Below are 18,028 nucleotides of genomic sequence, written 5' to 3'. Positions count from 1 at the left end.
TAAGCTCATGTATCAAAGGCACCAATGCCTCAACTCCACCTCATTTCTCTCCATGTCTCTCCCTTTCTTTGTGATGCTCTTCCTCACGATGTTCCTCACGTTGGTCTTCTTTGTAGTCATTCTGGCAGGTGTTTTGCCAGGACGACCTCGTCCACCCCACATGCTAGAGGTATCCTTTAAGGACAACAAGACACAAGTTAGAATCTCACAAAAGTGTACACGACTATATGAAAATCACAAACCATTAATAACATATATACATAAAAGTTCAATATCCAAATATCATAATGGGAGCATGACTAGATTTATATATTTTGATTTTAATGTTGCTGAGATATGTTGAATTTCACTGCTGTAACGTTACTTTGCACTTATTGATTTTTGTACCTTTCAAGGTACTCTTTCAATGAATTTGTATTGGACAAGAGTTTATGTAGGGACATGTCTCTTCGTGAGATATGTCCCTTGTTTATGTAGGGACATGTCTCCTCGTGAGATATGTCATTGCTTTAACATATATCAAATAATATTTGCTCTATTTATTATCACGATCATAATATATGATAATAATCATTGAATCACACACACACACACGCGCACGCACACGCACAGTGAAGGATAGTTATGAAATGTTTAAGGCCAATAGGCGATTCAATTTCATCGTTTTGAATCATCTGATTGAAGCTACAATCATTAACACTGCTGATGGTCTAGCTGAGTCTGCTGCAAGTCCTAGTAGGAATCTCCAGGACTCAGCCAAGGTGACTAACAGAGGCGAAAACACTCTACAAGCCTGTCTCAGCTTGGGATTCGGAGAGTTCTGTAACTATGGTTGAGTTGTTCTCAAGTTTGAGTTGCATAACTTTTTTCCAGTGATTGGAATAAATAAATGTGTTAGATAGACAAATACCAATATTTTGAGTCTTGACAATGAACAATCCAATCCCAATGCTTATCCACTATATATTTTTGTTTGATTTTCAATCAATGTGCATTTGGTTGGATTTTCCATGGCCTGAGAAATAATTGCCTTTGTTAAAATTTTGAAATGATTTGAATGTCTTGTTTAAGACGTTTTCCTAAGTATTTTCTAATTACAAATCATGTTCTCACTCTTTGGTTTCTCTGATTCATTGTTGATTCCAAGTCATTCAACTTCTGTTACATCTTTCATGAAGATTCAAGTATCCAAGACTTCATATACAAATTGGAAACCATTACAGTTGAAACGTGGGATGAATGTAATAGCACCCTTGCATCACGTTTGTATTTGCCACTTTGTGGATTAATCTGTTGGAACTTTTTTTAATTTGTGGATTTCCCATTTTTAAGATTTGCAAAATTATTTGTTTGAACCTGTTTTTCTAATTCCAACTTAGACATTTTCTAGATACATGAAATAATTTATTCAAGGATGTTTGAAAAGAGAAAGGGTGAAGAATTGATGTTTTTGAAATATAAATAGTAAAATAATGAAGTGATATATTAGAAATGGCAAGGGAAATTGTAGCGGCATGCCTAATTTGTTATTCCAAATAAGATGGTGCTTGTATGATTGGCGCTTCTTATATAACCCTTTTTAAATGTCGTAAAACACTATTCATTATTGCTTAACTAATTTGCAAATGCTGTTTGAATATAAATAATAATGATATTATGCTTTTGGATGTTTTCAAATTGATGTTTTTAACTTTGATCGCTTGTCTTTTTCGCTTTTATTTGTTTGTAGTGTTGGTTGGAAGTGGTTCCCCTGAACATGATGCAATAACCCAGGAAGCAAATGAATTATTAAATAGTGGATTGGAGGATAAGCTGTTAGCAGTTATAAAGCAATTACTCTCATCTGAGCAACCATCTAGTTTGGTATTATATTTTTCTCTGGACTCTAAATGCTTTTTAGAAAGATGTTTGTTGCTTTTTAATCATCTACTTTTGGTCATCCATGGACATTGATATAGTTTCTTTCTTATTTTTATCTAGTTTGGTATTGCTCTTCTTGTTTTTGGCAGTCCCTTAGACTTGCTTTTTGGTCTCCTGTTTGGCACTTATAGATTTATCTCATCTTCTTTTCTTTCTTTATGATGAGAAAAAAGTGATTTTTTTTCCTGGCATGTACTCACTGTTCAGCTATTCTAAATATTTGGTGCTCTTTGATCAAAGCACTTTAAATATTGACATGTAATGTCCTCCATGTTGCACTAAATTGTCATTGATATTAAAATATAATGAAGACTTTTGGAATTACTGGTAGAGATCTCTTTATTTAATAAAGCATACAAACAAATAATGATTATACTAACAGTTTTCCAAAAATTTTCTTCTGTTTCTATTGAACTTACAGAGACTTGTGTCTTTAGCATTTGCCGACTTCAGTTTGGTGCTTGGTTGTTGTCCTTTATCTAGATATATTTGTCTTCATCCAGATATATTTGAGAAATCATATTCAGAGATGGAAACCATCTTTCTGTATTCTTTGATTCACAGACCTTTTTATCGTTGACAAAATCCTACATGGAGTTGGTGGTAGTTTACATGAAGACAGCTGATTTGGAGGATGGTGTGTAAAGTTTATACATGATATGTCCGGTTTGAAAAACTGATAAGAAGTTATAGAACTAGCTTTCGGTTTCAACTTCCTTTCATAAAAACAAGTAATATATATCTGCCGTGATCTGAGTTTAATGAGAGACGAATGGAGAAATGAAAAGGAAATTTGAAGAAGTCTGACATAACAGCAGAGAGGATGTGAATGTCTTTGAAAGATGATAAGTGAAAGATATTAATGCCGAAGAAAGGCTTATAGAGTGTTTGAGAAGTATATATCCTGAAAATAAAAATACCAGTTTGTGGAAAGTGTTGTGTATGTACTTGGACAGGTGCAGAGAAGTATATCAAGTTCAGAATTAGCAGAAAATTTTCTCAGTAGTTCAGATGTTGTTATTTCATTTAATTCTTAGACACAAATATTTACAGTGCTTCTGTGTCTGATACTTAAAAAGAATTTTTTGTAACTGGTAATAAGGAAAGAGATCAGAGATGCACCGAAGATGAATTAACTCAGTTCAGCAATTCAAAAATATCATTCTGGTCAATAACAACAGCCTATAGACTCTATGATTGTTTGTGTTTCAGTACATATTATCTGGGCTATATATCTTCAGCATTCGGTGTAAGTCAAATATAATCAGAACTTCTTTATCTTGAAAACCATTAATAACACTTATCAGGTCTCATTCAATTTATTGAAGATTCATATTGAAAGAACGAGGTATTTATAGTGATGTGCATGTGATCTTGTTGTAATATCTGTACAGAGAAATACTTATAACCAGTTATCAATATTTGTGTTTTCATTGAAGTATAACTGGTCTTCAAATCATTCAAAGATTGTAATCTGTGGAGTTGGTGCTCATATGAAGTTATTGAGGTGGTACTCAGATTGTATAAATTGGTGCTTATGTAGTTGAAGAGTTGATGCTCTTAAGAAGAGAGGAGTTGGTTGACTCCTTAGGGTTGGAGCCCTTTGGATTAAAGATTTATTTGTGAGGCTGGATTAGGACGGTAGATCCTAGCTGCATTTCTCACTCTGGTTTTTCCCTGTCGGGTTTCCTCGTCATATTTTTGTGTTATATCATTGGTCTCATGGTGCTTCTTTTATATTCTTCACTTGATGTCTTAACTTGACAATACTATCTGAAATAATTGCATGAAGTTGGAAATTGGGTGCAAAATACTTCTAATTTACCCCTTCCCCCTCTTAGTAGTAAGCCTGTGTTCTACACCCTATTTGGACTTTCTCTGATTTACTGTACTATTCCCAACTAGAAATGGCAATATGATATGCTCCTTACTAGGGAATGCCATTCCCAATGATTAGAGTTCATTGTTATGCTTTGAATTACATAATGAAATAATCATTGATTCATAATACATATTCGAGTGTCCAATTCCTCATTACATTCTACAACACTAACCTTAAGAAAGATAGTGAATTACTGATCTGTGGGCCTTGGAAACCATCTGGGAGTAGGCTCCCTCAAAGGATTTGTGGCAAATATATGCATTACCAGTTTTGGGATATATCCTCAAGGATTTGTGACATGTGTCCTTATCCTCATCTTGGAAATATTTTCCAACATGGTATTACTCCATCCGTGACAATCCAACCTATCCTCTTAATGTAATTAGTGAGAGTTTAAGGAATTGGCGATGTATATATTATATATCATGATACAGTCCTACTCTCTCTCTCTCTCTCTCTCTCTCTACACAGGCATACATGTTTTTTTGATTATCTGTAGTAAATTGACTTCATTACTCATTTATCTTCTATATATATATATATATATATTTATGTATACATATATCTTTATAAATTTATGTAAACATTTATCTTGATATATTGTCATATAATTTTTATCTTCACTATATATATATATATATATATATATATACACATACACTTTTTTACATATGTACTCATTTATCTTCTGTAGTAAGTCACAAGGTTCGAATGAGTTTGACTTCGGCAGCTATAAAATTCAAATGAAGTTCGGGAAGCGTGAAAATTCGGAGAAAAAGTTTCCAATAAAATTCGCCTCATACGATTTTAATATTTTAAAAATATATGTAATATATCCCATAAATGATCAAAATAGTTAAAATTGCTACATAGAATTGACAATTTTATAAGCATGATGACACATTTATAAAGTATATAACGTAAGAAACATGTGAATTCACAATTACAAAGATGTGTTTTTGTGGCAAAGGTACAATAAAAAACCAAGACTCACTATCAGTATCAGTATCACTACTCAATTCCTCATCAAAAAGTTAGGCCCATCTGTGTTTGGTACCGCTATGTCTTCTAAATGTCGTCGTTGTTTTGAAGATGACTCATTTGCTGATTTATTCATGAGCAGTTCTAGATTGCTGCAAACATAGACAAGATCTCCCAACTTTCTAGACAACAACTGTTTTCTCTTTTTTCAATGGATATAGTCAAAGCAACTCCGATTTCTCCTACAAGCTGATGAACTTGCTCCTTGACTCAATATTAGAATGGCAAATTGCTGAAGTTCAGGAGTTTCTGCCCCATATCTCATCCACCATCTATAAACAAGTAGCTCATCTCATGCCATATCATTTTTGTCTGCTCCTATTCCAAAGATCCCTTCCACTTTCCTATATTTCCAACATTGTTCTCTGATTAGAGATGTAATTGTTGGATATAGTTCAAATCCACTAATGGCTTCATAAAACACTGCCATAATTTCAGCATTACCTTGCCTATCAACATGAAATAGTTTAGGTTCCAAGTAGCAAGCTGCTCCATGTAGAGGAGTGTGCATCATTTTTCATCTTGAATCAACAATCTCCCATTTTCTATGTACTCTACCTCCACATTATTTAATCCTTTCTGAATAGCTTCCTTGCAATGACCTATGCTTTTAGAAAGCATTCCAAGGCAAGGAGTGTCACCATCAACCATTTGAAGCACATCAACAATTGGTCCGCATATATTTAAGACCTTTGCCCCACTTTCTGAAAACTACTATTTAAAACAATTTGCTCTATAATCTTCCTTTGAACACTTGAGTGTTGAAATTTCCCACTCATTGGAACAAATAACAGATCTCAAAGCTGTTTTCCCTTCAACCACTCTTTTCAAAGTGATATAAAATGAAACAAATCTTGTATCACAAGGCCTCAACAAATCCTCAGATGCATGTTGCCCATAAAGGCTCAGTGTGGAACAATGGTTTTCTATGAAATTTGCAACTGCTCTTCCTCTATGAAGTGCTTCATATGTCTAGGGGAATTTAGCCAAGTCATGAAGCAACAAATTCAAACTATGAGCTACACATGGACTCTAATAAATTTGTGGGTACTTCTCTACAATTAGCTTCCCAACTCCCACAATTTTTTTGCACTATCAGTATTTACTTGAGTCACATTCACAACCCCTACTTCAAAAATCACTTCCTCTAATGTTTGAAATATATATTCAAAAGTTTTTTTTCAATTCATAGCGTCAACAACCTTCAAGAATACAACATCTTCAGGACAAGCCACTAAAACATTGATCAATGGCCTTTGACATATATCCAACCATCCATCACTGAATATAGTGCAACCTATTGCCTTTCAAGAGGCTTTGACCACAACTAATTTCTCAGTCACTCTATCTTTTGACCTCTCCAAGAGGGTTGTTTGGAAAGCCTCAGAAGAGGGAGGTATGCATCCTTTGCCAAACTATATTTGAATTGCAGTACAAAAAAGTGGATTTCTAGCTACATTGAATGGAATAACATTTGTATAGAATAAACTAACTAATAAATCATCCACTTGTTGTTTTTCACTTGGTTCCCAAAAGTTGCTCAATGTTCCACAGTCTTTTGATGCAGTTATGACTAAAGGTAAAAGAGAAGATGAACATATAGTAGATATGAATCAAGAGATCATCTTCAATTCTTTGTTTCTTTTGTGCCTTCCTCATCTTTTTAGATTAGAAGATGAGTGCTCTTTCTAAAATAGCTCTGATCTCTTGGGTCACACCTAGACATGCAATAACACCTCCACCTTTACCCCGCATAAAACCAAGCAAGTGATCCATGACCCTTGTTAAACTTCCAGTAAGACTTTTTAGACACAAGGTACAATGAACTTTAACACCATTGAGTCACATGTTTCCATAACTCCAAAGTTGATTTGTTGGGATCCATATTACAATCTGCACAATTTGAACAAAATGATATGTAGTATCTAAAACATTAACTAATTTATTTTTGTTGAAAAATAAAATATTATTTATTCGTGAATTTCAAAACAAAATAAGTTCAAAACTTTGTCTAAATATTTAACTAGGTTAATTTAAATTTTAAATTAAAACGTCATATTAAATAATAATATTAAAATTAACTTAGATATGTTAAAGAATAGCAAATAGCATTTTTATAATAATATTATTTGAATTATATATTTATATAATATAATACAATATATATATTTTTCTTATTTATTAACTTTTTTAACTATAAGTTATAAAAATAAGAGAAAATAATAGCAAATAATTATAACAAAGATTTCATTTCTTAACAACTAAATATCTACTTTTAAAACTATATTATTTGACATATTTATTTAAAAATATATTTTAATATAATTTAATTAAAAAAAACCTAATCATTTAAAAGTTTCTAAAATATTTCATTTAGAAACTATCTAAAATATTTATGAGATATATTAAAACTAGTACAATATTTCTAAAATATTTTTATTTACATTTTAAAAATATATTACAATATATTAATTGAAATATAATCACAAAAATGTCAACTGCATTAAATGTTTTAAATTTATTTTTAATACAATTTAAACATTAAGTCTATTAATATATTTCTAAAACTAGTATAATATGAATACATTTATTTCTAAAATATTTCATTGACAACTTAGCAAAATTTCGATAGGGCCTCTAGGGGCAATCTAGGACCAATAGGCTTAGGATGTATTATTTGTTCAGATAATGGATTGTGCTTAATGAAACACACCAAGCCCTTAAGAGTGATGTCTACTAACTTTGCAAAATTAGAGGCCCTGATTGAAGGCTTAATTCTAAATAGAGAGATTAGTATTAAATAATTAGTTATCAAAGGTGATTCGCTAATTATTCTAAATGCGTTAAGAAAAAAAGAAATCCCTCACTGGATTCTTAATTGTAAACTTGTTTGAAGAGACACTCATAAAACATATTTATAGATAAATTTGAGAGAAGCAAATACTCTTTCTAATAAAGGAGCCGATGGAGAAGAGATTCTAATAAGACAAGTCAATATGATAAGACAAGTCAATATGATAAGTTTAAGTTAGCTATTTGTTCTTGGTAGAATTTAGTCCTTGGAACGTAACTGGTTTGAAATCTTCTCAAATTCCTAAATTAGAAGTGGGTTCCCATTATATTTGATTTCATTTATATTATGGAATTTTCAAAATACTTCTTGGGTAATGTTATATTTATGATTGTTTTACCAATTTTCTATAACTAAGATTCTTGATTAGCAAAAGTTAAGTTGCTCAGCTAATAATTTTATTTTTTATAATAAAGTAAACTTGCTTAAGACACCAACTTGATCGTAGCCAGATTCTAATTTTTCAGGTTTGACATAAATGGGCATCTTAAGGAAGATAGACACTTATGAAAGAATAGAAATCGGGCTTTTGAAATAAGGACTAAACCTAGGTTACCTACCCATCTCTTATCCTTCTATTGAGATGGGTTTTTTCAAGAACCTTTCCAGTTTCGACCTTTAGACCCATTACCTTTCAATTTATTTTTTGTAAATAATTATAACAAAGATTTCATTTCTTAACAATTAAATATAATCAATATTACAATTTAAAACTACTACTTTTAAAACTATATATTTTAACATTTTTATTTAAAAATTTATTTTTGATATAATTAAATTTTAAACTATTTAATTAAATAGTTTGTAAAAAAATCAAGCATTTAAAAGTTTCTAAAATATTTCATTCAAAAAGTATTTAAAAAAATTACGGGATATATTAAAACTAGCACAATATTTCTAAAATATTTCATTTACATTTTAAAGTCTGTTAATGTTTTAAATGTAATTTTTTGTTTTGGATAGGTAAATGGCTGAAGCCTAGGCTATTTATTAATATTATTAAGATTAGTTATTATTATGTGTTAATCACAAGTAGATTTGAACCCAAGACCTCCTTGATGAGAGGCTCGCAATTACTGATGTGTTGTAGGCTCTTGCCTTTAAATGTATTCTTATTAATATATTGTTAATACATTAATAGAAATACAATCATAAAAATGTCAACTACGTTAAATGTTTTAAATTTATTTTTAATACAATTTAAACATTAAGTCTCTCAATATATATCTAAAACTAGTATAATATCAATACATTTTTTAAATTTCTAAAATATTTCATTTACAACTTAAAACAAATGTTTCTTTTAAAAATTTAAAGTCTTAGAACCATATTAGTTAAAAAAATGTTATTCCAAAACTAGTATAATATTAATACTTTTTAAAATTTCTAAAATATTTCATTTACAACTTAAAACAAATATTTATTTTTAAAATTTAAAGTATTAGAACCATATTAGTTAAAAAAATGTTATTAGTCCCTGCCTATATATAGGCAGGGAACTAATGTTCCCGGATGCTCGTTGCATTAATTTTGGGCATCCCAATAAAAGTTAAATCCTAAGGTTTTCGGTGCTTTTATTCAAATATTAAATTTTCAACCATTTTTCTGATTTCTTGATTGGTCGATTCAAATTTTGTCAAGGTTTCAGAATTTTGGGCGAAAATAAAATAGATAGAAAATCTAATGCAAGACAAGTGTATGGACACGTATCTAATAAGGACAACTAAAGGATAGGAATTAATTTAATGTGCCTTCATAATTGCCAGTTGTAAACATGATCTGCAACCTCCAATCATAATCCTGACAGAGTAGGGGATTTGATAGGATTCACATGTGCTATCAATAAATGATTTGAGGTAAAGTTGTGGGTGGGGGAGGCTCGCTCCAAATTCTTGCTTCTTATTCTAGATCAGATGCTGCATGCACTACACTCGGAACAACGGGAATTGATCTCAGTGGCTTTTTAAAAGTGAGACGCCTTCATACTTGTCCAATGCTTTGATTTCACTCATTATACAAGGTACCTAGAAACTTGGAAACCCTCAATCGATGCACTGACTCCATAGAGCTATTAGAGAAAGCTTCGAATGGACCAAAAATTACAATTTTTGTTGTTTCTGTAGGTGGAAATTTAGTATTTTAGCTTTAACTCCCTATTAATTGGATGAAATATATAAAGTAGTAAGAAAATCTTGCTTATAGAAATAAGCGGTGGTCGCCTACTTTAATATAAGATTTCAATCTGTACAATCAAATATTATTCCATGTTAATACTAAATAGTTTTATAAATTGAAATGTCAAAAAATCCTTTAAAATAAGCGAGTAATTATGTATTAAAAATAATATTTGGTTAATATATACTAATATAACATGTCATTATTATTTTTTAACAAATTTCATTATCAATATTTTAAATTAAATCCATCCTACTTTGTTATTTTAATCCACTTCTATTAATTTGTATAATAGAAATAATAATTTAAGATTCTGAAATTTGGAAAGATTAATTTTTAAAATTCGCTCTTGATGCCCTTAAGTCCTTTGCCCTAAACTGAAGAGGTACATGTAGCATTCCATTAGCTTTAAAGTTTTAGCTCCATATCTCTATTTGTTGTAGGAGAGAGGACATTATAAATTTATTTAAATTAAATGAAAAATATAGTCATTACTTTTCACTAAAATAATTTATGCTTCTAACCATTGGAGCCTCTGTTAGAAGCCGTCAACAATGGTTGAAATATGGGGATAAAGGATCCAAATTCTTTTTTAATTACCTTAAGCAAAAACAGAGTAAAGAGAAATTTGATAGAATTGTTATCAATAATCAGGAGCTTACTGATATCAATGACATTGCTGCTGCCTTTGAGGAATTTTACAAAGCTCTTTTCAATTCTGTAGACAGTAGTAATGCCAAAGATCTTAGGAATAAATGCAAGGAGCTCATTCCTAAAAAAATTGTTGAGGGTGATGTCTCCAACCTTAGGGCTAGGATTTCTATTCAGGAAATCTCTGATGCTATATCTGCTCTTAAGAAGGATAAAGCACCTGGGCCGGATGGCCTTCCTGCTGAATTTTACAAATCTAACATTGATTGGATTACTAAGGATCTATTTGATTTATATTCAGAAGCTTATGATTGTCGCACTCTGGGTAATTCTATTAATATGGGGATTATTAAGCTCATCCCTAAAGATGGAGACAAATCTCTCATCAAGAATTGGCGGCCGATTACCTTGCTCAACGTTTCATACAAAATTCTGGCCAAAGCCTTGGCCTCTCGGCTTGTTAATATTCTACCCAACTTCATTTGTTCCACCCAGACTGGTTTCATCAAGGGACGATATATTTTAGAAAACCATGTCACCAGTTGGGAGTCAATGGAGTGGGCCAAGTCCTCGAATCAGAATTCTGCTATGTTTCTTTTAGATTTTGAGAAAGCTTATGACCGGATCGAATGGGATTTCATCCTTTCTATCCTTCAGGCCTTTGGATTCCCTGATGAATTTGTTAGATATATTCAAGTGCTGCTTAAGGATTCCTCTGCTTGAATTGAAATCAATGGATTTTTATCTAATCCTATACCCTTGTCCCGATCCATTCGACAAGGATGTCCTCTTGCTCCTGCTCTTTTTGTTATTGCTTCTAATGCCTTGTACTATATCCTCAGAGATGATACTATCTCTCCCAAAGTTAATGGGATTTCCTTGCCTGACAATTCTGAGCTTCTTAATATCCAATTTGCTGATGATACCTCTCTCTTCCTTGAACTATCTTGTCTTAATATACAGCATCTTAATTTGAAACTCGAGCTGTTTGAAACCATCTCTGGTGCTCGTATATCTAAGTCCAAATCTATCATGCTTGGATGGAAAGAGGAACCTCCAGAGTGGTTTCTCCAATTTGGTTACTCATGGGGCGGACCTCATAAGATTGTTAGATATTTGGGGGTTTCTTTTTCCATCTCCCCATCACTCAAAGACATGTGGATTTGGGTTAAGGATAAAATTATTAAAAAACTCTACAAGTGGGATGATAGGGTGCTTTCACTTGCTGGTAGAGTGCAGGTGTGCCAAAAAATCTTGTCTTCCTATAGTATATACTATTCTTCTGTTTGGATGTTTAGTAATTACCAACTGTTTGAAATTCAGAAGGCTATTAGGAGATTCCTATGGTCTGATGGTAAAGGTAATAGGAAGAAACATGCTGTTAGATGGAGCTGGTGTCACATTGATAAGAAGTCAGGTGGTTTAGGCCTTAAAGACCTTAGGATTCAAGGGGTCTCTCTTGTTGCTAAGTGGATTTTTCAGGCTCTTGATGGTCATGAGCCTTGGAAAATTCTTCTTAGAAACAATATTCAATCTGGATTTCCTAAGCAAGCCAAATATTGGAAGAACCTTCCCTTTGCTGACCTTGTTGCTGGGACATTCCCTGTTTCTGTTCAAGGCTCCATGGTTTTTAAGTCTATTTGGAAGGCTTGGGAGTTGGTGAGGGGCTTTATCTATAATTCTAACTTCGATAGCAATAATTCTATTCATGGTGAACGCTCTATCTGGTGGAATCTGCAACATAATGGCAAGCCTCTTGCCTTGACTCAAGGGTGTTCTGCAAAACATTGGAACAACCTTGGTATCAAGAGCTTTATTGATATTTTGGAGAAGGACAACCTTGCGAGTTGGCAGGATATTAGGCTTAAGTTTAACCTTCCTGACTCTCATAAACGTACTTATGATATGATAGTCAATGCCTGTCACCCCCTCAATCTTCCTTGTAGATGTGATGTGGATTCCCATAGATTCTTATATTTTCGTTGGGATGATGGATCCCTCTTACATAAAATCAAAGCCAAAGATATATATAAGGTGCTTAATAAAGATCACTCTATCTTATCACACCTGAATACCACCTGGTATATGAATTTGGACTCTCTTGAATGGCACAAAATCCTTGACAAATTTTGGATGTCTCATATTCCTCCCAAAATCTTACATTTTAAATGGCAGCTTCTTCTTGATAGACTTCCCCTTAAAAATCAGGCTGGTGATACTGACTCTTGTTCTATTTGCAAGGTTCCTGAAAATTTAAGACATATCTTCTTTACTTGTCATTTTGCTAGGATTATATGGAATTTTTTTGGAATATCTATAACTGATCATGTCTCTGTGCTAGATACTATTCTTGGAAACATATGTGGTCTCAAGAAGGATGCTAACTTTTTTTGGAATATTCTCTCTTCTCATATTCTTTGGTTTATTTGGAAAAGTAGAAATGAGGACAAATTCCAAGATGTTGGTAGATCCCTTACTTTGTTTCAATTGAAACTCATACGCTTTAAGATTATCCCGCAGGTGTGCTGCATTATGAAACTTGAGAAGGACAAGCTAAAAAGATTTCTCCGTGATGGGCACGCTACTATGTTCATCTACGAAATGAAACATGGGCTGGAACGAGCTAGCATTATTGATGACCGGGCTGCTTTTGAAGAAGCCCTTAAGTGACTGATTAAGGAGATGCGGGATACTAGAGGCCCATTTTCTGATAGACTTGAGTTCTTTGCTCATAGTTCTTGAGCGGAAGAAAGTTGTTTGGGTGGAAGGAGAGCTGGGATGGACTGCATGGATTGATGATCGTGATGATATTCTGGATTAGCTTATCTAATTTCTCTTTTTGTAATCTCGCTGAAACTATTGCATATTGTGCTAGTTGACTGATCATGAATTACCAGTTAAACTAGGAGGTTGAGGTTCACCTCCCCTCTTTTGATATTGTACATTTCTTTTTGATCTACCAATTATTTAATTTAAAAAAATAGCCCCACAAATCTTGTTGATTGCATGCATGAGGATTAGCATAACATGGATGACTATAACAAAGGGCATAGTTTTGACCAGAGCAAAAATGTTGAAAAAATATTTCTATTACAATCCATGGTGAAATACATTATCTAAGTGTTTTTCCCATAAACAATAAGAAGGGGTTATAGCTCTACAAAGAAATAAAGATTGAAATTTTCACAAAAATAAATATTCTTTTATAGAAAAAATAAAACAAAAAAATGAAAATGTACTAAAAGAAAGAAATATAAGAGAAAATCAAAAAAATGAACTAAAAATTTATGTTCAAAATAGACAACATAACAAACAAAAGAAACAAGGAGAAGTCAACTTTAAGATTAAAATAAATAAATATATAAAATAATTATAAAAGAACAAAAGAAAAACAAGAAAACTAAACTAGAGTTCTTGCCTTTTGTTAAAAATAGATTTGTTGTACAGTTAAAGAAACATGAGAAAATGCTTATAATTTTGTAATTTATTTTAATAATTCAATTATTCTGAAATTGTACTAAAAAAACTAGAATTACCAAAAGATATTGCTAGTGTGAAGTCATTTTCTTCCCATTCCAATATTGAAATTGAATTTTATTATTGATTAAATCAGTCAATCTAATAATTTATTTCTTCTTCTTTATCTCAATAGGCAGGGACTCTTGCTCCCGCAGAGCACTTGTTCCAATTAATATTGCTGCTCAGTACTGTATAATGGTGCCACCCAGCCAAGAATACGATGCTCGTCCACTCACTTCTTCCATCAAGACTTCTCCCCGCCTCTCTGGTGCATCTGCTTATACCAAAATGCCTCAGCTGAAATTGTTGTACGTTTATATTGAGGGCCGAAGGACTATTGTATAGAGTAAAATTGATTCAAAAACCCTAAAAATGGACGCCACAGATGAATATAGCAGTTTCAAAAAACTTACATGTAGTCAAAGTTGTATGCTAAGTTGTTGTTGATTCAAAATTACATGATTGTATAGCTCAGTTAATTTAATCAGCATTTTTAAATAATATTAATCAGCACTCGATGGTTGCCATTTAATATTTATTGGCTTGTTCATGTTGATTTTTCATTTTGGCAAAGTCGTGCAGTTTGAAAATTAAAATTAAAATGCAATGGCAGGAAGTACCAGTATTTGCATGGTAGTGTTGCGATTTTCATTGGGTGAGATCTGAATTTTACTAGGGGTGGTTATTGCAGTGGTATCAGTGTTGGAGATCTTACCAACCCATAGGTTAAGCTAACATTTATTGTAGTTCAGTTATGGCATAACAGAGACCGAGTAATTGGTTGTCAGTTCTAGTGGTTTTTTAATACCACTTTTTGACAGTTGCAAGATCATAACTGTTTAATTTAATGAAGAACCCATTTATTAAAAGTAGTATGTAAGGTAGTTGAAAGCCCAAACATGTAGGATCCACAATGATAAAAGATGAGCAAATTACTCCACATCAAAGAACTCAGCTGGATCTCAAAACTCCAATAAATGAAAAAAGTTGCGCAAAGCAAAAGTTAGAATAAATATTCTAGAACCAAAAACAATTAGTGATGAAGCTGGAGTTATGTAAGCAATTCTAGAAGAAGAATACTTGAGTACTGAAGGGTTGGTATAGAGCCTCGTTGTGAAGGGGGTTGGATCATTGGGATGTCTTGCCTAAACAAGATGGTGAAAGTAACTTTCAAGTGTTTTATAATCCTTTCTTTGAGATGAAAGCAGAGATACCTCATGATAGCCAATTCTTCGAGGTGGAGTTCTAGGATGATTCTATTTTGATATTAATGATGTTTCGAAGCGTGCTGAAATTTTCAAATCAACAACCATTGGTAATCTTTTTGATGATTCCAATGATGTTTCTCAGATTATGAGCAATGTATTTCAATTAATGAAACATACATGTTTGATTTATAGGAAAATATGGGTTGAGGAGTATGAACTAGAGAATGGTTTGGTATCAGCACACTGCAATTTTCAGATCTGCAACTGAAGGTAAGACATTTGACCATTTTCTGGATTATAATCCATGGAATGAAGGCGATCATAAGAGCAGAAAAGTTGTGCATTATACTCTACCATGACAAAGAACTCTTTGTCAAAAGATGCATCATAAGGAAGAATCCTGTATAGATGTAACAGTACGGGGGACAGCATTAAATTATCGGGTATCCAGGATAAGGGGCTGTTCTCCATACAAGATTCACAGTTTGCAAGATAGGATGTCAGTAGATCTCTCATTTTGTCATGGCATTGAGTTCACTTTGCATCAGCCTTACATGATAGGTGTTTTTGCATCTGGTATAAGTAAAATCAGTAGAATAATAGTTCCAAAAATGTCTTATAGTTGGAGGATCTTGAAGAAGGTTTTCCACCTGATTATGGAGAATTTTCAGTGGTTGGATCATTTCAGCAGTCCAATATTTGATAAGAGGGTAACTATACTTGATTTTGGCATATTTGAAGCTTGGTTACATTATGCTACACAGTGGCGTTTTTGGAAATGATATTTTTCCTGTTTCAAATATTTTGGACGCTGTTAATGATGTTCATATCTAGGCTATTATTTGTTCTTGTTTGCTGTCTGGAGGCTCATAAGACAATATTAAAGTTCTGGTGGAATTGTCATCCTTTCAATCAACATCACAATGTTTTTGTTTCTTACAAACGAGTGGTATGATCATTGACCTTAAGTTGCCCAACCAAATGACGTCTCTAAAATTCATGACTCATGCACTCTGTGAATCATAGTTTGCACTGTGATATGATCAAAAACTTGTGTGCTATCATTATCCCACACATTAACATCCCAGGTATTTTCTGCCAAGCACCTCAATGGATGGCTCAACTGGTTAGCTAGAAGCTCTTGATATGACAATATCTTCCCACACTTATTCCACTGTAGCTGCATGTCCATCCAAAATCTGATCTTGAGACCTATTACGAACCACTGAGGTTTCTGATTTGTTCTAGAAGGTCTGATTTCCAGAAGCAAACTTATTCTGGCATGTGTCTGGATCACATGAATTATCTCTAACACCCAATTTTGGAGTAATCGACATTGGGAAACTCCATACATCCATCTTTCAGACATGGAATTACTGCCATCTCATGTGTAGATTCAACATTATGACTGCTGTCAAAAAAAATAAGAATTGTTATCCCCAAAACCACAGATTGGAATCCTATGAGCCTTGCTTGCTTGATGTTGGATATCCAACTGGTTAAGGCCAACTTGACGAAACTAAGCAGTGTGGTCCGAGTTCCCTGCACTCTTGGCTCTGCAAAACCAAGGTGGGTGTACCTGATCCTGGACAAAACACTTGGATCCAAGACACTTATAGCAGATTGATTAGAATGCGAATGTATTGAAACATCCCAAAATGGCAAGAATTATCGAAAACTTCAAATGTGCTATTGAATTAAGAATAAAAGTAAATGATTGTATGAATGTTTTTAAAATAAGAATAAGTATAGATTAATGCAACAAATGAATACATTAACTCTTCAAAGGAAAGATATGTAATAATTGCCAGTGTATGGATTGCAAATTATGAAAAATATAAAGACCAGTGCCGAAGGGTGATAGAGTCAGTATTATAAGTTTAAAACGTACAACTTTATAAAATTCTATGCACATTAATTATAAACAATTTAGTAATCTTGATGCGATAGATCAAATATATGGACGCAATTTTAAAACAGTCGAATGTATTTTAACTCTTGTGGTTCGGAGACAAACCAAACATAGATTCAGAAACAATAAAATAATTCTCAATATCTATGATGTTCAATTTTAAAATGCTATAACTGATCCTGTCCACTTAACTATCATTTAAATTATTTATAAAATTGAAATAATAATTATAAAGGACAAAACTATATAATAATTTAACACTAAAGCTTCTTGCAAATAAAATAAAAATTCCTTACTGATCATGCTGGAAATAAAATTGCACTGCAGACACTCCTTATGGATGATCCATCCAATGCAGTTTGACTCCATAATTGCATAAATATATTTACTCAAATAATCCGAATTCACGAGCTTAGTTCGAAAAATCATCTTTTTACCAATGAAAGAGTAAAATATATCATAGAGCATAAGATATGTATAAATTTAATATATTGAGTATATGAAATGTATCTCTCCCCTTGTTTGATTTTACATATCATATTTATAACCGATGAGGAGACACTTTCAATCATCGGGCCCTTTGATAACAAGAAACTAGTTGCTCGCTACTTAGGCTTCAAAAATAAACCTAAGGCATCGATTATTCAACAGTCATTGTTTTTGGGTAACTGCATATTACTTGATACTACCAATTTTGGCGGTGGAAGATTATGGATAGAAATATATTCGATCCTTTACATTGACGAATATATAGCCTAGGCATCATTCTCGATATGCCTTTTGGATCTTCTTCGACATTACAGAATCTTCCTCACGTATTTCATCGGGCCCCTTTATCATGTTGGGTTCTTTCTCTCCTCTACTCGGTG

The 18,028-nt window shown here is 32.7% G+C and overlaps 1 protein-coding gene across 2 annotated transcripts in view; it reads left to right on the top strand.

Moving 5' to 3' along the window:
• LOC149567622 (nucleoporin (DUF3414)) overlaps positions 1–18,028 on the top strand; it is a 337,999-nt gene that overhangs the window by 37,188 nt on the left and 282,783 nt on the right. For both annotated transcript variants that reach the window (XM_089820876.1, XM_089820877.1), the window contains exon 5: positions 1,730–1,863. In XM_089820876.1, the coding sequence (XP_089677002.1) occupies positions 1,730–1,863 (134 nt within the window). The remainder of the gene's footprint in view (positions 1–1,729; positions 1,864–18,028) is intronic.

This window comes from Cupressus sempervirens, chromosome 3 (genome assembly GCF_028749045.1).
Source record: "Cupressus sempervirens isolate cs-2001-9-10 chromosome 3, ASM2874904v1, whole genome shotgun sequence".
NCBI lineage: Eukaryota > Viridiplantae > Streptophyta > Pinopsida > Cupressales > Cupressaceae > Cupressus > Cupressus sempervirens.
The sequence above is the reverse complement of the archived record's forward strand: the minus strand, read 5'-3'. Positions and strand labels throughout refer to the sequence as shown.